The following is a 23871-nucleotide window of genomic DNA, read 5'->3' as shown; positions in this document are numbered from 1 at the left end:
GTTATTAGTTAGCGGGCGCGTTGAGATTTGGAGAAGGCTGGCCACTCTGTCGGCTCTTGCGATGCGTCTTAAACGGATTAAAATTTATTTAAGTGTCGCCAAACGGAGTTTATAGAGAGACCGCTTTCGTTCTCTGACCTCTGAGATCAACGTGCGCGCACTAATACCACCACATAGACGAACCACAACCTGAAGCATGCCGCGGTCTTTAACTTTAAGCAGAAGTTGCAGTCTGCCTGGTGCAATAAATTACCTCTTTTACGACAATGGGAATGTTGGTATGAAAATGACATGAATTTTAGGTGTTGTAAACGGCTGTTAACGCTTTGTGTTTGTATCATTAAAAACCTCGAGGATTACAGAGATGTGCTTCAATGTGTTCTAATACTGAAAACTACCCTAATAGACACATCATTGTCATTTAAATATTGGGGTCATAATTACGTTGAATATAGTTGAATTCTGTTTGACGCGCCAGAACGAAAGTATTATTATATAGCATTATATATCAGTAGCATTATCATTATCATTATAGCATTATCATTATCAGTGGGGGAGACGACTTCAAATTGATTTTGATAACTTGCGTTTCATTAACGCGCGTTTTTTTCTAAGCGCACAGCTGTTTTTTTATCAGTAGTAGCGCACCACACTTGCGTACACATAGGCTCCATATCACGGGTATAAACAACGAATGTCGACTACAAAGCTACACGTATCACTCAAGGAACTGTCGGCTGTTTCAGAGAAAAACCCCGAGGAATCACGGTGCTACAAAGAGCCACACTCAGTAGAGCATCATTCAATGCAAGCAGTCCGAGCGTTAGCGACAGACCGTACAGCGCTGACATAGCCACGTGTACTGAAGATTCTTGCTTCGAAAGTGTCGTCGCCTAAGAATTTTCTGAAGAGGTATCGCGCTACAGGCACGCCGTAGCCGTCCCTAACCTGAGGGCGCGACGCGTAAGCTTTTATTTGCCGCCTCAGTATCGCCGGCATCGGCCTCCAGGAGCACCAAGAAAATGAGACGTTCGCAGAACACATCGACGCGCTCAGGTGTCTCCCTTCTGTGCCCCTTTCCAATGAAGGCTCCCTGGGTTCCTCCATAAGTCCCTCTGGGCAGTTGTAAATATGCGTGGCCCACCAAAATATACGCTGCCGAGTCCAAATTTGCTACTTCTATTCGCTATAGGCTGCGTGTTCTGGAGCTATTCTCGCACCTCGAAAACTCAACTGCCTGGTACCTATTAGATTATCATTAACGTCGCATGTAAATTATGTTGCATTTTGCATCAGGTGCCTCAAAGTACACATCTGTAAGCGTTTTTGTAACGCGCGTGAATATTTCAAAGGTGGAACAATTTGGTGTATGTTCCATTTCTCATAACACCCTATTTAGCTTTGTAGCTATCGTTTGACGTTCACTGGCAGTCATTTATCTCAATAACCGGAACAAGCTGTCAGAAAATTTATGAGCAGCAGAGAGGTTCGCGCTCAAATATTGCGAAACTTGATAGGAACAAGCAAGTGCACGGAAGGATAACGGTGGCTTGAGAATTGATGATTGATGAGGACGTGTGCAGACTGATGACTAAAATATTAACTGTGAGTTGAACCATTAATGTACGCACTGCAGCAAGAAATCGGTGTATGCCAGCATGAAATCAAGAAAGAACACCTCACCGGCTAATAAAAAATAGCCAAAGTCAAGGAAATATTACAAACGGATGTGAAGTACACGTTTCATTAGTGAAAGTAAACGATTGCTAGCACGTTTTCGTTCGTTGCTGATGTTGGTACTTATATCGACGTGTCTAATTAATAATAATAAGTAGACACGGATTCAATTATTTGTATCCCAATTTGTACAACAAAGGAAAGCGTCAGTTTTTATCCAAAGATATAGGGCCGTCAACTATCGATATCGCTTTCTAGTACTGACACTGCACTGAACCTCAATGTGCTCGCTCGCCAATCCACCACGTAGCAATGTAACGAGCTGCGCTTCAAGCGCACACCAACATGATCCAACGTTAAGCCTACGAGTTCCATCAAGACTTCGCCGAGTAGACGCTACCTTTTTGTGTAGCTTACTTACAAATGTGTATGCATTCCAAATAAGAATGGCAGACACGGGCGTCTGTGAACACAACGGCAATGAAGACACCATTTGACAATTTCGAGGGGACTTGCCCGCAGTGCAGTACTAACGACAAACTGCGCGAAAGACATTAGGGACGAGAAAGGAACACCAGACGGGCTCAGACTAGCAACTGAAGATTTATTATCAGATACACATGTATCGTACAAGCACATGTGGGAATGCTTAAAGATCGGCGGTTGAATAATTAATTTTCCTAATCGTCCTTGGCGTTCCCGCAGTTTGTCGTTAGTACGGATTACCAGCTCGCCCAGCGCACAGTTATTCTAAGCAGAATACACAGATAACTTAGGTCGCTTGTATGTGAACAAGAGACCCGTAGCGGTCTCGGAACGTCATAAATTTATTTTTTGTTGAAACTTTTGACGAATGCTTCTTTATTCGGAAGAAATGTATACCCCTCGCCAGACGGTGTTCCGTCGAAGCCTGACGTATAGACTATGTTACGTAAGGCATATGGGCGCCGCCATCACGGGATGTTAAACGAATGTTTTCTTATTTTTGTATCCCGTGACGCGGAGTTATTGATCAAGCCAAGAAACGCCGAATGCACCAACCCAACAGTTTTCATGTGTATACTCCCACCGTAGCGCTGTTCACTTAGTTGTTCAAGATAAAACGCGGCAAGCTTAACAGCCCAGCATGGCGGCGCCGAAACCCGCCTGTAAAATAGTCTATAGTGCACAGAGAAAATTGCTTTGCAAGGCTTTTAACGAGTTGGACGACCGACGTCTGTCAGAAGAAAGAATCCTACGCCGCCGACAGTACTTCACGTCGCAAAAGAATGCCGTGCAAGCGCTGCTATTCATTCTAAAATACACGGCGTGCTAACATGTACACAAGAAAGAAGTCAAGGCACCACAAACGCCGCTTGACTTTTTTCTTTGGTCCATGTTTGCACGCCCTGTCTTCTAGAATGAATACTTACCAACTAGATCAGCTCTCTGTTATTCTAAGCCCTACCGTGCTTCCTCCGATCTACTGGCGTTTCTGAATGACTCCAATCGGAACGCCATCGTGCCTGAGTGTTTGCGGGTCATCTATGTATTTACTTTTTTATACCCGATGTCTTCTTTATAAAGCCTCTTTCCCCACCACAGTGCAGTGTAGTAAACAGGACATTAGCGGTTGGTTAACTTGTCTGCCTTTCCTCTTCATATTTCTTTCTCTCTCTCTCGTTTCTTCCTGTTTATTAACATTAAAATTCATGTTCATTAACATTTGACGCATGTTTCTTCGGCGTAGAAATGGCTGATGGCTGCGAAGTAAGCACAAACATCTGCTATGACACAATGAACATGGTCTGCGACATTGGATTCAGTATTTGTTAGTTTAGTCCATCTGATGGGCAGCATACAAAAACAGGCAGCCATACCAGGCAGATATGTGAGGAGGCATGGTTGCGGGAAAATCGAAAAAAGGAGAAACGAATCTACATCGCCGCTTTAATACCGTACCGCGCAGCGAGATTTGTTTCGCCAGTGTAACATCCACTACTGCAGTGTGACGTCGATGAAAGTCTTCGTCTGCATGACGCGTGTGCAGCTTCATCGCTTTTATAGCCCAAGCTTGAGGAAAAGAAAGGAAAGGAAGGAAATGCGGGGAGGCCAACCAGGCGTGCGTCCGGTTTGCTACAGTACACTGGGGGGAAGGAATGAATGGAATAAAAGAAAGAAAGAAGAGGGAGGAAATCGCTGTGAGGTTACATGTGCGCCTGTCCATTACACGTCTACAAAAAAATTACATTTCTGGCGTGCAGGGAATAAACTTGAGCTTACATCACAGGATTCCGTTAATGTTGGTACCTTTAGTTGAGTTCATAGATTCGCGCGAAGATTTATATCGGATCATGTCACCTTAAAAACATTGGATGATATACAGCGAAGAGCTCGGGAACATGTGAACTAACCATCAGGTTTTGTTACCTGGAAACGCAGCGGGCATGTAAGAAGTCGGGCGAGCTCGACGGCTTAGCGGCTGGTTACGACGTGCACGTCGGCAGAAACTCGGGTCTGAAATGCGTATATCGAATGCGTTGCGAACACGTGTCGTAAGACCTTTGAAAAATGACACCGGTTACACATGCGGCAGTGATATCGCCTGTACTTCCCCACTCTCGTAGAGGTCCAGCATGTCTGATGCATTAAGCTCCAATATCACCACAGGCGGCCGTTCGTGAACCACGTTACCGAAAAGAATAGACTCAAACGAAGTGAATCTTTAATTTACATCGCCTCCTTGCTTGCATAAAGCTGACGCCCGTTAGTAATGTACGTCTCCGTCCGTGAAGTGAATATACTGGGGTGTTACACATTTTCACAGCGGAGCTTATCTAAGTCGAGCCTGTGCCATCTGCATATCGTCCGGGGTCATGCAGGTCACGTGACCAGAGGAATAAATAAATAAATAAATAAATAAATAAATAAATAAATAAATAAATAAATAAATAAATAAATAAATAAATAAATAAATAAATAAAAGAACTCGAAGTCATGATGCTAGAGATGGTGCTGGGTGATGATAAGCATGGCAATGCTTGAAATGGCTGGCCGGTGCATATGGATGTGGTTCTTCAAGATTCTCTCCTCGTAGGAAATGCAAAGTAAATGTGGCAACCGATGGATGTAAACACAGGCCTGCCTTTGACAAAGCTAGGTTCCCCTATGGAAACGTCGCCGCCTGTTCCTGTTCATTCAACTATCCGCCTTCACACGAATGCACGTGGTGGCCACAGCCGGCGAATAAATTTAAAGACGCCATTACTACTAAGATATTTCGCTGGGCGTAGGTTTGATGCAGTAGATATAAACGTAAATGGCGCGGATTTATTTTGTGTCGAATAACCACAGCGATTAAAGAATGTATTTTAAAATACCACCAGAACAATAATGTTAAATGGAATGTGACATGTGATCCCAGTATTTTTAAAAGTAATTCATACTTGGTCAGCTGACGCCAACTTTTACTGCATTGCAAACCTCATGTCAACAATAACCAACCCTACATATTTAAAGGAGTACTTCTTCACAAAAAAAGGAAAAAAAAAAAGTCACAGTTTCGCCGCAAGGGCGAAGCAATGAATGCGATAGCAAGGAACTAATGCTATACGAAGTGAGGCTCGCCAATGGATACTCTCAGTTTGAACATCGCTTCTGTTGCAAAGGCGGCCGAAGCAGTGAAGGAAACTAGCGTGCTTCAAGTGTCGAGCTGTGACACTTGATAGTTCGCGTTCATCTTCTGTTTGTTCGTTTAGCGGCGTCCCTTGAGCTCGAGTGGCTTTCGTACGCTCCGTAACATGAGCGCGGACATCACGGTGAAAGCGTGAAACATCCCTCTTCCCCTCAGCACAAGAAAACAGCGCGAGCAGACAGCGGAAGGGCAAGGTTCTCCCTGCGCAAGTATAAGAAGAAGCGAGCGAGCTCGCCGACGACTTTTAAATGCGCCTGTTGCGCTCCTAACGCCATCTCGCTGGTAATGAACAAACGCTTATAAGCGCAGCCGTCTCTGAGTCCGTCCAGCGGTAATGGGTGTGTATATAACGCTCGCCGTTACCTACGTGGAGGATCTGCGTTTCGTGGCGTAGTGGCTAGCGCCACTCGCTGCGGAGGAAGAGGTCCCTGGTTCGATTCCGCGCTTCGGAAGCATTTTTCTGAATCATTTTTCTTTGGGGCTTTTATATATATATATATATATATATATATATATATATATATATATATATATATATACATACTTATACATATACGGTGCATGACGGCGGCGACGGCGACGGCGACGGCAAAATCCAGCCGAGACTGTCCATATAATTGCTATCGCAATAAAATAAAATTTTGCCTCTGCGATAGTACGTCTGTGGCAAAGCACGCTTTACAGTAAAAATTTGGGAATGGATGAGAGAAACGTTGTATGGAACAAGCACAGATTGAAAATTGCTTCAGCGATTGCCTCGATTCTAAATATTGTAGTTTGTTGCCTAATGACCCAGTCTAAGGCGAAAGCCTTCGACATCTTCTGGTCGACGAAGGCCTTCCATCCGAGGGCCTTCGAAACGCCACAACTCCATCGACTCAACAGAGTTGTGACGCCGCTACACGGCAGTTTTAAAAGGGCATGGAGTAGTTGAGCTGTTTTTCGCAAGAATTGTGTGGCACTGCGGATCTGTGTTTTCGTTTTCATGTTAGCGAAGGTTAAATATTATTAAATCCACTTAAAAGCGCAAACACCTATTTTCTTTCTGTTTAAAAATGTTTAATAAACTGTTTATACATTGTTATACATGTATGCGTAGTTTTTAAATATATGAGCAGAGCACCTGTGGCAACGTTTGCATCGCTCCATGCGGCAACTACATACTCTACACTTACGCTTCCGTTGGTCAAAAGCCATCGTCGTTTCCATGAAGCTGTAGAGTCATTCGTTTACAGGATAGACTACAGACTAGGCGGCCTTCGGAAACGCACGTGTAGAAGCTTGACTTTGACATTTGAGTCAATGGAATATAGATTTGAAGCCCGTGTGGCATGGGCTCGTGGGACATGGCCTAAAGTCTAAAGGCATGAAGCAGACCCGAGGCATCAGCAAACAGTAGCCTGCTTTTAGTCAAAAATAAGTAAGTTCGGTTGCAGATGGCAGATAATGCATAGCCAACTACAAGAGCTTTAAAGATAATTCGTATGATATGGCGGCACTGGACAGAGCTGCAAATTGCATGAGCAGTTACAGCTGTCTCGCAAATGCACAAACAGCGATCCTAAATGTAGGCGGTACAGCGAAAAGAGACTGTCTTCTTGGAACAAAAATTCTCAAGGTGACCTTCGTACAAGAGCACTAATTACTCATGCTGTTGTTTTACTCCACTTGTGTCGTCACTGGAAACCACAGATTAAGGCTCTAGAGAAGGTGTTTATTATCGCTGAGAGAAAAAGAGCCTATCTAATGTGGCGTCGCGCCTTGAAAAATCAACAGTGTAACCAGGGACAATACGTGTTTCGGTAAGAAATTCGAGGCAGAGAGTTTCGACTGAAAGGAAAAACAAACCTCACGCGATAGACACTCCCTCTACCGTGTGATTAATGAGCAGCACCAAGGCCGTCCTTCTCGGCGCGTTCCCACGCCACAGCGCTAACCACGATGTATACCCACAACACACGCCAATAGACGACGGCTAGGAAAACAAATCGTTCGGCGTCGGGTCTGAAAAAGAACGGCTAGTAGCTCACACGGCGCTTAATTCTTCAGCCACAACAATTCCAACAACTCCAATAAAATAACGCAAACGCCGAGTTTCTTCTTTCCAGAGCTTTTACTTTTTCGTCGGATTGAGTTCTTGCGAACGAAAACAATTCGAATAAAAAAGAACTTTCTCACACCCTGTATTTGAGCTTTTTCAATTGTTTTAGTGGGACGATGCGTTGAAGGAGTGGGTCCCTTCTTTTGTTTTGTTCTGCTTTTAAAGTTGAATGCGGGCACGCTGTTTGGATGATCGGAAGACAAAAGCAGACCGAACGGCAGCGCGTCCGCCCACCCCGACAACCGGTCTCTGGTAAGCCGGCGCGGGCAAACAGGAGTGCCAGCACAAGCGGCGCCTGTGCTCGAAACAGGATTCCAATCAGGGCCGCTTGTTTCGGCGGGTAAACACGAAACTTTGTTCACCGTGTTTGCACCCTTCCCTTTTTTACAATTGAGAAAGCTAATCTTTTCATTTATTTTACGCTCTGAATCTATGTTAGTGACAGTGGTGCTATACTTTGCCACTGCGTCGGGTCTACAGTGCAGAATTGTTCCGAATCAGCTACCCAGACATTTATTGCTTTAGGAATTCGATTCAAAAGCTGTATTCATATTTTCTTCACATTTTTTACGCGGCCATTTTTTAACTGAGCGTTGTTCTTCGCGAGAAGTTCGCTGGTAAACGTCTTAGTACCGGTCGTGAGTGCGCATGTTTGCTGAAAAGTTCTTTTCTGAGCCAAGATAAACTTTTCCTTGGAAAGTGCCGCCGTTTCTCTTCTGAAAGAAATGGCACAGCAGCTACTAGCAAAGTTGCGAGACAAAAAGAAAAAGAAACAAAAAGAAAACGGCACAGCGAGAGACGAAAAGGAGAAACTGCATGCTTACGTTCAATTCGGGATATTCTATCTTTCGAAGCATCCAAGCCAGCGAATCACTGTAGGTATGTCTGCGCAGCCGTTAAAAAGTTTCTTTAAAATTCGTGACAGCTTCGTGATAAATTCTTAAGCCATTCTTACTTTTCTTAAGCCATCTTACTTTTCTTTTTAATGTAGCCATTTTTTATTATGGCCTTTTGATATATGACTAGTTGCACTGATAACCGTCTAAACCCTAGTACAATCCTACATAGGAGGTATGAACCATTCTCAAAGGATAACTAACGAACCAACTCTCTATAGTTGCGCTTTTGTGTCCCAGCGTGATGATTTTACGAGGCGCGGTGCTGCATGCATGCGTTACACTTAGTGACTTTTTGGACTATTCGCATGCAGATGAATTTAAGTGTAACTCACTCAGACGTTCTATCAATGTCAATTGAAAGAGCAGCACATGCTGTGGGACATAGCGAGCTTGCAGAATAGCCTAGTATAACGAAATATTGTAATCACGAAGAAGCACAGATGAAGATATGCCGCAAAGCTTGATATGTTTTATCGTTCTAAACGAGACAATCTGAACAGTCAGTACAGGGACTGCGGTCACTACAGACGAGTTTGTAGTAGGCGATATATTTCGCGGTGGATGAAAACCGTCGCGCGTTACGGCTGACATATTTGTATGTTGTGGGACACCATAATGATGTTAGCTTAAAGCAAAACTCTAACACAGATGCCTCCCCGAGTGACAGAATTTCATGAACAGCGTTGATTCGTTGGAGATGGCGCACTGCTGCAGCCTTGTTGACTTATATCGCATTATGAAGTTGCCAGTGGTACAATTTTTATCATACAGTCAGAGCTGCTCATGACCATGCATCCTAATAACTCCGTCTCCTAAGGATTCAGTAGGGAAACGCCGAAAACGCAAGAACGCCGTTTCTACTTAGTACGTGATGTTGTACTAAAGCTTATTTGCCGAATGGGACATTTGACGACAAAAAGAAAACGTAAAAAAAAAGAAGAAGGCGCTCGCACTATAACCGCGAATCTCCCAAGCACGCCAGCCACGTTTTCTTTTCGCGCCAATGCAGTTGCGAGACAAGAAAGAAAAACAACCGAAAAATAAATGTAGGTTGCTGGTGTGGAGAAGGAGATCGGGGCAGGAGCAAATACATTTAGGGTCTCAAATTGTGTCTACGGAACATTAAGCGTCGACAGCCCGCCTTGTTCCCACGAGACGCTTTAAGAGACGATGCTTTCGCGAAGGAAAGACATGGTTGGGACACAAGGAGAACACAGAAACGGATAGACGCGGAAGCTTGTGCTGAGGAATACGGTGATCAAGTAAACGAGAATGTTTCTGCGACCTTCGTTCGGCGCGTTAGTGCTCGACACTTCTCCCTCCTTCTTTGCCCTACTCTCATGGGCGCCTTAAGAGGGCTAGCGAATTTTCCTCTCAAATGCCCCCTTTTTCTCCTGCTAGCTGGCACACCAAAAGCATCTCTCGGCAAATTTGCCGGCTCAGTGGGCTCCTTCGGACGTCTATCCAAATTTGCGCCCATCATTTCGACGTCAATTCGGGTGTGAAATGGTGCTAAATTGCGTATGGCCTCATTATTTCAAATCAGGCAAGCAAAAACAATATGAAAAGCGTCATTATCTCTGCTATGACAATGTACTGGAGAGAATGGCGCGTTGGGAGACAACCTTTTTCGCTTGCTCCGTGAGCACAAAGCCTAATAAGAAACGTCGGTGTATTACTGAAGGAGCCCCCACCATTTCACTTATTAATGCTTTCAACGATACTAGCAATACATGAGAAACAAAGCAAAAACAGAAGAGTAACGAAAAGTAGTATCTGAAGATACGTTTTTCAGTTGAAAATTATGCGCGCGATAAAATAACACTTATAGGATGTTTCGTGACTTTGTCATTCGGTTTCGTTTTCCTAATTGCTACATTACTTAGAGAAGAGACAATAATAGCTGCCACTAACATAAGCGAAAGGATAGGGAACACTGTTCAGCCCAAGCGTTGCCCTTAAGAGAAAGCACCGATTACAATCTCAGACATACAACTCATGAATAATTCCCGAGGCCGGCGTTTATGCGAGCGGTGTGCGTTTAAACATTCTCGTCGACCTGACATCTGCGCTCTCTGCGAGTCCAGTGCTGCGAAGGCACGGGTAATTAAAAAATGGGCACGTTAACAGTTGAGGGGAGAATATTCTTCGTGCCCGCCTTTTCTAAACCTCTCGGCCGTATGAAAACGAAAGGAGGCGCAGCAGGCGACAAAGTAAATCGCTCTTTTGTGTAATCGCCGGGAAGCTTTTCGCGATGCGAGGATTATGCGGCATGAGCGCACGAAGCTCGCTCCGGCTTGCCATTTGTCAAGCGTGCGAACGCGAAGCGTTTTGCGCCACGAGCGCGTTATACTGGTCGACGCCCCGCCTGGTGGTCCGAAGCAGTGTGCGTCGGACACTCAAGCGTTGTGCGTCGAGTCTTGTAACAAGAACAGGAAGGAACGACGAGTTAAAAAAAAAGAAAATGAAGAATAGACAAATAGGCTGCTGCGACAACCTCTTCGGTAGCGTTGCTTTGTTTTCTTGAACTTTGAAGTAAGAAAGTTGAAAAGCGAGGCGCCGAGCTATGCCGGCTCACCCCGGCGCGGTGGTCTGTTCTACACTCCCTCGCTTTCGAGACCGTTGGCCCATTAGTTATTCTGTCTCAGAGAGCAACTCTCGCGCGACGCCTTTTCCTTCTTCGAGACCATTGGCCTTGCCCCACTTCTTCTCTTGGCTAAGCAGTTTGCAGTCTTTAATGCCCTCCGGCAGATGGTTCTGGCAGGCGGGGGAATATGAGAGGCTCCCAAGTGTGAACGACTAACGGCCTCTGTGTCGTGCGCCGCCCTCGCAAAACTTTTATTATTTCGCTCGTCTCCAAAGCGGCTGGTATACCCAACAGGCGAGTGGTGCGCGTTTCGTCTAGTGTTTCCTTTGCAGGGTCGAGACGCGCCACATTGTTGCGAAGGGAGCTCGAGTGGAAGATGTCTTGACTTACCGCTTCCATCCTTGTAGTTTAGAGAGAAAATAACTGCGCGTGCGTGTTGATGGAATTCCGAAGCCTTACGTGTTAGACCCTTCCACACTTTTCAAATGTCTCTAATCCTTTGCAGTCATGGGTTAGAGATAATATTGCCACGGAAGTAAGGTGCAGTGCTTCTCGAGAAATGTTTCAGGGGCGAAGCACCTTAGGGCTGAGCCTTGTCTCCGCGCGTTTAGCGTAGCTCTGGTTTGAATGGAGACCGCTAGGGGCGCGTTATGCTCTCAGATGCATTTCATATGACCATAAACTTCCAACAACAACCAGGGAGACGTGTATGGACGTCGTCTTCGCTAACTTCAGATTACATCCCATTCAAGAATCCCTGGCTCTTCATTTCACTGATCACAAGGCGGTCCTAATCAAGGGGAAACGAAGTCCGCACCTCAACACCATATGCGCCTTATGACATTAATAAAACAACATTGTATATACTGTACACACGCGTTGTCACTCATTTACATGCGCGAGTGAGCAATGTCACGGGAGATTCACGTTTACCGAACGATCCCCAGGGCTTCGCCCATTCATCATCATTCACTTCGTGAATATGCGTGGATTTTTGTTCATTTCGTTATGAGGACCAAGTGGTTGGGTTCGTTGGAAAGATTTATTAAGGCTCCTTTTTTAAATATTATATTTACTTGAATTTATTCGTCACATGATTTGGCCGAGTTAGTAATCCATGCGAGAGTAGGAATGCTTTTCTTTGTGTAAAACATGTTTTTCTTAATAGTTTGCAGTTGGCAGCGTGTAAGCTGCATGGATAAAAGGCTTATAACTTCGTAACTTCATGACGACAATAGGCACATAATATATGCTCGAGATATTTTCTACGTTGGACTGAGGGAGTAATTAATATTACTGGTTTGCCGGCTCTTGCAGCACGTCAGTGCAAAGGTGAGAACTTTTAATCTTTTAACCTGATCTTGTGGCTTAACTGGAATAATTATGGCTGTCGTTTATATAGCGTAAGTAAAAATCTTGAGCAATTTGGTGTTCTAGCCATCTGTCGGACACAGGTTTAGCAGATGACAAATGCAACACACGTCACACAGTTAATATTCAAGTTCTCGCTCTTTGGTCATCTTTTCTTAGCGTCAATGCTTTTTGCCAGCTTCAGCATGCATATTCAGCCTCTACTTCAATTCTTTTCTTTTAAACAGAATTAGCAAAATTGAAGCAAACACTTCAATCAATGGTAACACTTCAATAGCACTGGCACTTCAATCGCTTCAAAGTTTATTTTTAAGTGGACTCTGTGACAACTTTCGCATGATCAGCAGCGTTTTAAAAGGATTACACCAGGCTCACATAAGCTAAATCGAACAAGCACCATCCAAATAACAAGTGGCTCAAGTGTTCAAGTGATACTGAACATGCGGAGTCGACATGCCGAGCCTATGAATTTGCCTATCCTAATGCTCTCTTTTCAGCCGAAGAACGTGCCCCTGTGCAAGACGGATGCTGTTGATGCTAATCCTGTGGTGTGAATGGTTTTACATAGCGTTTAGACGTGTTAGTTTGAACTACACTCAGAAATCTGCACTGGTCATGCTCGGAGAGTTTAACGCACTGTAAGGCCCTGGGTAAGCTTCACAGGGTAAGCTACCCTGGGTAAGGTTCACACATCAATTTAGTCTGAAATACTCGGTTATACATTATGTGGTGCTATAGCGAAAACAAAAAGAGAGAGGAGCTTTGATGTAGGCGTGCCTCAAGTGATCAAAGCATTGTGGGAAGGAAATTATTGGCGACATGCTTTTTTCCCCGTCTGAATCTTTTGCAACAGCAAGCGGAATCTCGTAGTAACAGCGGCGTGGCCAGGTTGGAGCGTATGGTTCCGAGGTAACCGGATTGTCTCAAAACACGCCATCATAAAAACGTACGAAGTTGTAATTCGGATTCTAACAACACGCCGGAGCTTACTCAAACTTCAACAAGTAAGAGATACCGGCGAGAAGAATAGCGGGCTACTCCTAAACATGCCCGTAAGAATGGAAATATGACACAGTTAAGGATATTAAAACAAAATGATCCGCGCATCGTACTTAAGCGAGGACTCAATGCCGCGACACCGATGCCAAAAACATTAAGGTGCCGTTTTGGCAAACTTCACACGCAGATAGCCGCAACACTAAATTCTAGCCCTTTGAAACGAACCTGGACACTGCGAGAAGTTTTGCTAGACATAAGTAGGAGTCTATTTGCTCGACCATAAACAACCTCAAACTGTTTTTGGGCGCGTTTATTGTTGGCTGATTTTTGTATTTCCCGAATATTAAACAAAATGAATGAATGAATGAATGAATGAATGAATGAATGAATGAATGAATGAATGAATGAATGAATGAATGAATGAATGAATGAAACGCGTATCCTTTCTCACTCTGACCCGTGGGCTGCTGAATGTTGCGAAATGGCAAGACTTTACGGTTTTTGTTATTCGTTGCAGTCAACCGCGCTGCCTTCCTGTCCGAGGCCTTTGTTTTCATTAGCGGTCGCAACTTGTCAGGAACTAGACAGCCACGATAGTTTCTCGTCGGCGCCAACGAATAAAAAAATTACACGTGGTGGCTTGAAAAATTGTCATCTCCCGGGTGGGCGAGCACTGGCGACGGGTCATAATTTAGTCCGCAAATGCGAAAAATAACCCGCATCCCTTTGTACAGCGTCACAAACGCCCTCGGCCTTGGGAAGAACAACGCTGGCCAGAAGGTCTGTTTTAACGAGCACCGTGTTACCAGCGAATAAGAAAAGCAATGGGCTTAGAGGCTTAGCTTGAATTGAAAAAATAAAAGTAGTTTAAGAGTTAAAAAACAAACTATAGATTATACTTAGTGACCCCGTTTAATGCACGCTTCATAGCACCGCGGCGAACCATGAAATCTGATTTCTTTGCTCACTCTAGCGAAAAGGAAGCGGTTAATTTTCTTCGCACCGCTTCAAGGCTCTCTCTTTCACTCCCTCTCTCTCTCTCGCTCGCTCCTTTTCTCTTGGAAGTCAAAAGTGTGCGCGTGTCAGGAACTGGTGACGAATGTTGTTTTCTTTTTTTCCAGATTCCAGTGTGTCACACACATTCACACCGGAGCGCTGACGTCATGAAGACACGTTTGACGAAGAAGAGGAGGATTTTGTAGCTTGCCGGCGGATCTAGCCTCGCGAGCTTTGCAGGCAATTTCTCCGCCCGGTTGCCTCCTGTCAGGATATGTTGAAGGCAGCTGGTGATGTGCGCGTATATACATTTCATGCCAGGAACCCGACTATCAGACCTTAACGTCGCGCTTTAACGTTTTGAGCTTTTAACCTCAGAGGGCACTACTTCGCTGGAGGATTAACATTATTGACGCTCAGACATGTTCTGCTTACAACTGTCAATAAAAAAAAAAACTTGAAGGACGCTTCAGCTTCGCCTACAAAAGTAGAACGCGAGAGCCTAATCGGGCCAGGTTCGCATCGCCTTCTCAATCGCTAGGATGGCTCCGCTTCTCGCAAAGAAATGGAACGTCTGTGCGAGTAACATTGGCTGTTTCAAACTGCCCTGCAATTCCTACTGCGAGTAGAGTTGCGAACTGCCCTCTACAGCATAATTCTTCCTTTTGCAATTGGCGAAGTACTTATTACGCGCCCGTAAGGCGACACGCGCACCCGCGCAGCTAGCTGGTGATGCTGTTGCTGTTAATGGTGGTTAATTATGTCTCTACGCTTTGTCATTGGTGAGTCTTTAAACCAACCACTCGTTGCGCAACGCACACATTTTGACGCCTGTTGCGATTCTACGCTGCTGTCACGCAATATTACGTGCGTTAAGAAGACTCTATCCTGCCACATGACATTCGTATAGGGTCTTTTTTCGAAACAGAAGCAGCGACGTGGCTTTGTAGCAGAATACCTGCTTGACACGCAGAAGTCCTGGGTTCGAGTCCACCTCGAACCAAACATTTTTTTTATTTATCTGCATCTCCTTTCGAATTTTCGCTCACAACCAACGACACCGACACCGTAATTTTTGCAAAACGAGCTCTCTGGTGCTATCGCGTTAATAGGGATTCAATTTACAGAGCTCCTCGTTCGCGAGTTTTCTTTATTATTGGCTGTTGTTTTCTAGTATTGGGTTCAGCCGAACGCGGCTAATACCTACTCTCATCAGAACATTTAGCATATGAGATATTTGTGAATGCGGGCGCATGCAAAGCTATATATAGGGAGAAGTGATAAACAACTTTGACGATCTAAGAATCTCTGATTACCATGTTGCCTTTACAATTATTGTTGTGTAATCTCCTAATGTGTTCATGAAATGACGTGTATACATTATGCTATCTTATCCTGAAGTACATTATGTTTGTGCATCAATTATGCATAATCATCCCTCATTGATATTGAGACATACCGTCCTCTATGAACAATCCGCTATGACGCACATACACGTTTGGGTGAGAAAAAGAAAATAACGTTTCGGCTGGTGTCATTCTGGGGAAGAGGAACAACAACAACAACAACAACAACAACAACAACAACAACAACAAGAAACAACGTCAACTCCTGGCTGTCTGTCTTGTTTCGCCCGCGACAATACGGTCGCCTTACCCAATGCCTGTTTCGAGGCCTGTAAGTTCCTTTTAAAGTAAATAATTATAGAAAAGCATACGATGCACACTGTCACAACGTATTGTAGCGACAGCTGTTTATAGATGCAATGTCGCAGCATTCACGGCATTCAGTTTCGTTTTCACGTCTTTGCGAGAACCGCAAAGTAAAACATGTTCCCAAATTTAGCCAGTCTGTTCAACTGCCTCTTACACTTATGCACAGTGTTTCTGTGGTGCTCCAATCGACTTGATGCCCTAACATAATTATCATGATGATCATTGTTTTGTACTGTCTAAGGTATTTGTTATTCGTGTTCTTGAAACTTTATGTCGGCTGTTATCTAAAATTTGTGCCAATTGTCAAACACATGTATTACTTCTTGATGTATTTGTTCTGGGTAATGCTGTCATTCGTTGGGTTTTTCGTATGCACATGTGACTTTCATGTAATAACTCTCAATAATGTTTTTATACATGTATAGCACTGTTAATTATAACGCGGGGCATTATGTCATTTTGGTGGGATTTTGGTTTTGCAGAGGTCAGGCGCCTTATCAGGCTTTTTTTTTGCGTTTTCACCGGTCCCCTAGGAAAATTATGCTTTGTTTTTGCCTGAAATAAACATCAACCAGGAATTCATCAAAACTGTGAGGCAGCTAACAGGGGGAGCTGTGGATCGCGAGACATCGCAGCGCACGCTACTACGAGTCACTTCGACATAGGCTGCTAAAGATGTAGGAGAAGATGGCGGGACACTTTAGTGCACAGGGCAAAACGAGGAAGTAGCGACTTTAATGGTTCGCCGAAGCAGATGGTCTATACAATTTTGTGTTGTGTGTGTGTCATCGTTTGTCTATCCGTATTTCTTAAATTTTGCGCTGCTGTGCTCAAGATCATGTACAGTTTTGCTGATTTCAACCGAGGCTGTTGCCGCAGGACATTGGCACAGCTAGCCAAATCGCTAGGCTCGGAGGAGGCTTGTATAGCCTCGGTTACTCTACTTCTACAAGTTGCGCAGCGCAAGAAAATGGTTACCCAAAAACAAAAATAAACAAGGAAAGCAAAAAAGATTGGGTCAGCTACGCCCCGGTGGTGCGAAGACTGAGGAAGCGGTGGAGCAGGTGGCGTTGCCCTCCTCCTTTACCTAACCTTTACCTCTTCAACCTCACTTCCCTTTCCCAACCCTTGCTATATTATGCTACACTATACAAAACCGTGCTATACTTTACCCTTTCACCACCTCCTTTCCCTCGTCGTCACCTTCACTTACCTTTCCTACCCACTGCTATACTATACTATACTATACTATACTATACTATACTATACTATACTATACTATACTATACTATACTATACTATACGTGCCTATGCTTGCTGTCTATCTTTTTTCTGTCTCTTTTTTTTGTATGTTTCATCGTATCTATTTCTCTCTCTCTCTGGACTCTTTCTCTTGCTTTCTATCTTTACTCTCTTTCTTCCCTTTCTTTCTCTCTTTCTGCATATTTCTTTCTCTGTCACTCTATCATTTTCTCTCTTTTTTTTCTTTTTCTTTCTCTCTATTTCTCCTTTTCTTTCTATCTCTTTCTTTCTTTCTTCCTCTGTGCATCTGTTCACTCACCTTCCATCTTTTTTGTCTTTCTTTCTTTATCTCTCTTTCTCTCTCTGTCTTTCTCTCTCTCTCTCTGTACTTGTTCTCTCGCCCATCAGAGTTATTGCATTCCCCGCCGGACAAATCAGCACACGTGTTCTAGGAGCGAAGCAGATGTTCAAGAAGAGAACGAAGATAAGAAGAGAACGAAGAGAGCGCGTGCCGGTTTGTGATGATAATAGTTTTCGGATTCAGCAGACGCATTACGCGCGGCTTAAACAGCTCCGTTGTTAAAAACATACAGCAAACTGAAACAAACACCGAGATTAACGTGGTAACAGACAGTTCACTTGCAGGAGATCACTTTTCAACAGAACATTCATACGCACACATTTCTAAGTTATACCCACAGTATGCCGACTAACGCAATACTTCTTATATTATATAACAGGTTCTATCAGAATCAAATAAAGTTCTAGCCGAGTACTGCTCGTTTGGTTTAAAGTGTACACTCGTTTGCTTACCGGCCCTGACGTGAACGTCACCGCTGACGATGGAGCCGACGCTGTTTCGAGCACCGCATCGGTACACGGCGGCGTGGATGTCCTGGCGAAAGTCCTCGGCACGAAAGGGCGAGAACACGAGCGCGCCGTCTTGCACGCGGACGTGACGAAGACCCGGAATGTCCGGCGCGGGTCCCTGGGAGCCTACTCGCCACCACCAGACCTCGGGCCGTGGCACGCCCTGCACGTCGCACGGCACCACAGTCTGGGTCGAGTTGAGGAACTCCACTCGGCCGGGGGGTGCCCGGATGAACACGGGACCGTGGCGTTCCTCACGCGCGGCCCTCGCTGCGTCAAGACAAGATTGTGTAACTATTTTACCAATATACACAAAATGATATGTTAGGTTGTAATGACGTTAGCAACACTGAATATCATAGATCGAAAAGTAGTAACAAGGGTAACAAATAGGCGCTTATTTTATAATTGCAAGTTAACATTTATTAGAAATATTTAAGAAGGTTATACATAAACGCAGGTAAACATGAACATACGAACATATGTGAGCAAACCAAGATAGAAGAGCGTGGCCTACTTCGTAATACCTTACGCGGTAATAGAAGACGCTGCAGTGCAGAAAGTTCAATATCGCATAATAAAAGTTCAGGGCAAGGCGTGCAATAAATTCTGGAATATACATTGTGAGTTCTGCAGACAGCCACTGACACACGCGCACACACACACACACACACACACACACACACACACACACACACACACACACACACACACACACACACACACACACACACACACACACACACACACACACACACACACACACACACACACACACACACACACACACACACACACACACACACACACACACACACACACACACACACACACACACACACACACACACACACACACACACACACACACACACACACACACACACTTGTTGCCGTCACTTGTTGCCGAACGCTTTAAAGCAGCACTTTCTAAAGCGTCAATTAGAAAGTCGCGTGAAGCATCTCTACGAATGAATTATAGCCGAGTTTATTCACTCGCTATTCTAAGAGCACGTGCGTAACGGTCCTTCGGCAACTCGCGTATCGGTGCATTCGACGTAAGGCTCCATATAAATCTCACGCATGCGCATCCGGAGCAAACATCTTTGCAGAATATTTTTCACAACTCGCCGCCACTTACTCTCTTTTCTGCTGCGTGTACCACCGTCGACTATTTAATTGCACTGGAAACGTTTTTGCGGTAGCAGGTTCTGCATGCATCTCCTGTGGCAGCCACGAGCCCGATTTAAACAGCTATCCCCCACTTCCGCGCGTGCCAATACCGGCAGCGGGTGATTGAAAGTTCAAGGAGAAGGAACGCATCGCGCAACATTTCTTAGCCTTCGATTTTCCTTTACCGGCAGAAACTAACCAAGTGTACTTCGCGTCTGCCGCTAAAAAAAGCAAAACACTTTTTCTTTCCTACATGACCCGTAGTTTATCTTGCACAACAAACAAGCCCTCCCTCTCCTTTTCTCTCCACAGGCTCGCTTATCAGGCTGACCGAGAGCTGGGCGGATAGGTTCTCGTTTGTTTCGCGGCAAACTGCCCAGCTCCAGGCGCGTTTCTTTGTATCTTTTGTTTTCTTCTAACGTTCATCTCCTGTCGGAAACACGCCTGTCCAAGCATTTTCGGGCAGCTGGAGGCATTTTCTGCCCGGGGCTCGCCGCAATATCCTCCAGCGTGCGCTCGGAGGTCGATCGGAGATCAATACATAAACAACTCGCGCTCTCACTCAACTAGAAGGGATCATAACTTTGGAAGCGCTGGTTTCTCCTAAGCCGGCGGGTTTGCGAGCGCGCGAGAACACCCGAGCGGGGCGCGAGAGGGAGGCACACACACTAGCGCACACAACGGTGCGCACGCAGGCGCGCCGGGTTGGAAAGGAAGGGCGCGCAAAGCAGGACGCCTATAGGCTGCAAGGCGTTGTGTGTTGGGCGACGTGTCTGGACGGAGGAAGCATTGAAGGCTCTCGGATCTCAACGTGTTTCTTTGTGTAGTTAGGTTTAAACTCTTTACGAGAGGAGGGGCAAATTTCGACAACGCCATCACTTCGTAGTGCGTCGTGGTCATATCGGGAGTATATGCCAGTCAGTTCTCTCTGAGCGTTCTCCCCGCTCTACTCGGACGTTCTTATTCTAAGAAGTAACGCACAGCTACTCATGCAACATACGTGTGTACGTTAGCGTGCGGCATGCGCACAACGCCAATACAGATATACCGAAATATAAACGCGGGCCTAGCTTCTCTGTCGAGTGAATCTGGCAGGAACGTGACGTTGCATACGCTCGACTTCTCTGTCTTCCCGTATCCAAGCTGACCACTTGTCCGCGGGTCTGTGGGAATCGCGCTTTTCATGAATGCAAAGTCAATGCAGTTCTGTTCAGAACCTGAGTGCTTACGATGATAGCGGAGTGAACTGGGAGCAATATTTGGTTTACAAAGCTCGACCACGCTGTAATTGGCATCGCTTATTAGCTATTCGCACTACAGCGAAGTCGAGCGTAGCCCCTCTTAGTTCGTAAGCTGCTCTTAATCAACAAAACCATGGGAACTCTACCTTAGATCAATATTTTCCTAATACCACAACGAAAAAGCACAATTGATCATGGTGGCGCATTGTACTGTCCATTCGTTTGCCCTACGATGTCCAAACGTGCCCTCAGTATTTAAATATTGTGTCCATGCAGCAAGTTTGTTTACATCTGCTTACTATGCCTAAACCTTAATTACCTGAACCTCCGTACACTTGTTAATCTCTGAGGTTGGTAAATAGTTCATAACAACTTAATAATGCTCCGATGGAGCTTTCAAAGCGTGTGGTAAATGACATACTGCGTGTTGGAACTATGTGTGGCTTTAGCAATATGTTTTTCAAAACTAAGAGAGATAGTTCACGTCATTTGTATGTACAGTCTCGCCCAATATGGCTTGCAACAGGCTGCCAATGGTCAAAGGGCGCCAACACTGCACGGTGGCACCGACATACAAAACAATCAGCGACGTAAACACTGTATTGACTACTGGCATTTCCTGTTTGTCGGTGTTACAGCATAGACGTGGTGCCCCTTCAGCCCTGGTCACCATGTTGCAGCTCATACTGAGCGCTAATGTATGCGTTGGCGCCAGCCTGACAACTTGGTCTCATTTTAAAACGAAACAGCGAAAGTCAAGCAATGGAAAAGTACACTATTTGGTTGACTTGGCGAAGTAGCGGCACACGTTCAAGGCAACTACAGAGCCAGCGACCTGTGCTACATGGAAAGGAGCTGATGTGATTGACAAGCTATAGTGAAGAGCGGGAAAGCAGAGCAGCTGAATAAACCAAAAGTACTGCAGTGCTCATTAGCACTTCACTTGTTTTTAGTCTAGTTTATTCAAAACAATAGTGATGTAGCCCGTACAAGCACATACTATACATTTGCTCACATATTCTTTTTCCATAGTTAGCCTCATGCTCACAAACCATTCAACAACATCAAAAAGAAAGAAAGAAAGAAAGAAAGAAAGAAAGAAAGAAAGAAAGAAAGAAAGAAAGAAAGAAAGAAAGAAAGAAAGAAAGAAAGAAAGAAAGAAAGAAAGAAAGAAAGAAAGAAAGAAAGAAAGAAAGAAAGAAAAAGAAAATATGGTTGTTTTGGGGATTCACAACTTTCTTCATCAACAAAACTGGAAAGTCTTAAGAGGTTCAGTAAACAAAGATTGTGAACGCTTTCAACAAGCTCATATATCTCCCCAAGCTCTTCAGATTCAAGCACGGACTTTAATCCGTGGTTGCAATATTTTTGAAGAGGCGAAGTTTCACGCAATGGTTATTGTGATTTGGAAATGCCGCCATTGTGAGTGTTATAGTGTACACTAACTCTCAAAGCATATATTTATATTAATAAACTACGTGCATAACGATTTGTTCGTGTTATCGAACGAACAGACAACTTTATTATTATTATTATTATTATTATTATTATTATTATATTATTATTATTATTATTATTATTATTATTATTATTATTATTATTTATTCTCGATATTGCAAGGGTTATTACTTTACCTCGACGCGGGCTGTTCTCAAGCACTTCAGGAGCTGCGGCATATCAAAGCGGCATAGCCTCTTTATGATCATCAATACACGTACATGCAAAAGAGGAAGACGAAGAAGAAGAAGGAACAAGCCTCATTCCCCTCAGTTTATCCAATCGTGAAATTATGATCGTGCCTCGTTTTCGTTTGCTTTTACAGCTAACGTTCAAAGGTGGCACTTCTTCCGCGTCAGCGCTTTACTCGCGCAAAAATTTCATAGCACGCGTGTACTGGGCGGCCTTCTTTTTAACAGGCCACACCGTTGCCGTGATTTCATGCAGCAAGCGTGTTTACTACGTGCTCGCATGACCCACAGACCGCCGCGCGCCGCGTGCGTCGGTTGCGTTAAATATTGAAATTGCACCGGCGCGCACAACTCGTCGAGTGAGCGGCAGAGCGCTGCCAACCCACTTTTCACCGTCGCTCGTGCGGCGGTTCAACAAGATAGCGAAGGCGCGTACGTACTACGCACAAACATTGGACGCAACGTGCAACATCGTACTCGTGCCTACAGATTCCACGGACCCCTCAACGAAACGTCGGTGCTTTCCGGTTTAGGCTGCGATCCTGTACTGCTGTAATGCGGCGCTTGCCGCCGATGGAGCGATATACTCAATGCATGTCCTGCGCTATGGAGAAAAAAAGGTACTAGAGAAGAGAGAGAAAGAGAGAAAGAGCGTTGAGTCGTTTCGTTCGGCATTAAAGTGGAGCGCCATCGCGCTCTCTGGAACGTGGAATAAACTTACAGAAGAGCACTTCAATAAAAACCGAAAAGTGCATAACGTGCAAAACACGGGACACGGTTTTGTGTATTTTTCTTGTATTTTTTTGTTTTTTTTTACTTGAAGAGTATGGCACTCTTGGTTGCAATAACATTCCCGACGACGAACTGCTGCGAAAAGTCACCCGCTTGATTGCGCCATCAAAATTCGCGTCAAAGAACGAGAGCCGATAATTTGCGCGGAGCCATAATTTTTGAGCTTGGAAAAAGTTTCACGCCGGCAATTGCAGAACCCATATACGGATATACGGCCGCCGGCAATTCGAGCCCGGTAAGCACGTGCGGCTCCCGAATCAGCCGTCGTTGGAGGCGCTCGTACGCCGTGGTGTCTTATCTGGGACTGTTGATTGGGTACATGACAAACGCGCTCTCATCACTGGCTTATGCCGTACGGCTGGGGCTTCTCAGTGTAATAGTTTTGTTGTACACATGGGCGCAGCAGATGAGGTCTCGCTTCTATCCAATGAAATAAAGTCGTTCATTGTGATTTTTTTAGAAACATTAAGCGATAGAGTAAATCTTTTCAGTTTTGCATTTTACTGCGTTTACGCACGCTGCTTTTCTGTCTTTTGTTCTTCCTTCTAATGTACAAACGTCTTCATTTGCATGAATTGAGGATTTTGCACTTGCATATTATGCTTTGTTCATTCCTTTTAACATCTTTTTTTGTTGTTATCTTGCTGTATCACTCTGGCCTCGCACTCACTATTCATCTGGGGCATGTAGACCAATGTGAATAAGTAAATTTGCTAACTTAGCCTTATTACCATATTTGCTGCTGGCTAAAAAATTAGATGCCTGTACTTTCACCATAAGTATATGCTCGAATCAGAGGCTAGTGACGTTAGGGTTACGCGCATGTTATTCTTAATTCGTGGGTGTTT

The 23871-nt window shown here is 44.7% G+C and overlaps 1 protein-coding gene across 1 annotated transcript in view; it reads right to left on the bottom strand.

Moving 5' to 3' along the window:
- The window catches only part of LOC119381695 (Down syndrome cell adhesion molecule homolog), a 282436-nt gene that overhangs the window by 167751 nt on the left and 90814 nt on the right, over positions 1-23871 (bottom strand). The window contains 1 exon segment of the mRNA XM_037649466.2: positions 18074-18400. Coding sequence (XP_037505394.1) covers positions 18074-18400 — 327 coding nt within the window.

This window comes from Rhipicephalus sanguineus, chromosome 2 (assembly GCF_013339695.2).
Source record: "Rhipicephalus sanguineus isolate Rsan-2018 chromosome 2, BIME_Rsan_1.4, whole genome shotgun sequence".
Lineage (NCBI taxonomy): Eukaryota > Metazoa > Arthropoda > Arachnida > Ixodida > Ixodidae > Rhipicephalus > Rhipicephalus sanguineus.
This window is presented reverse-complemented; position numbering and strand designations above follow the sequence as displayed.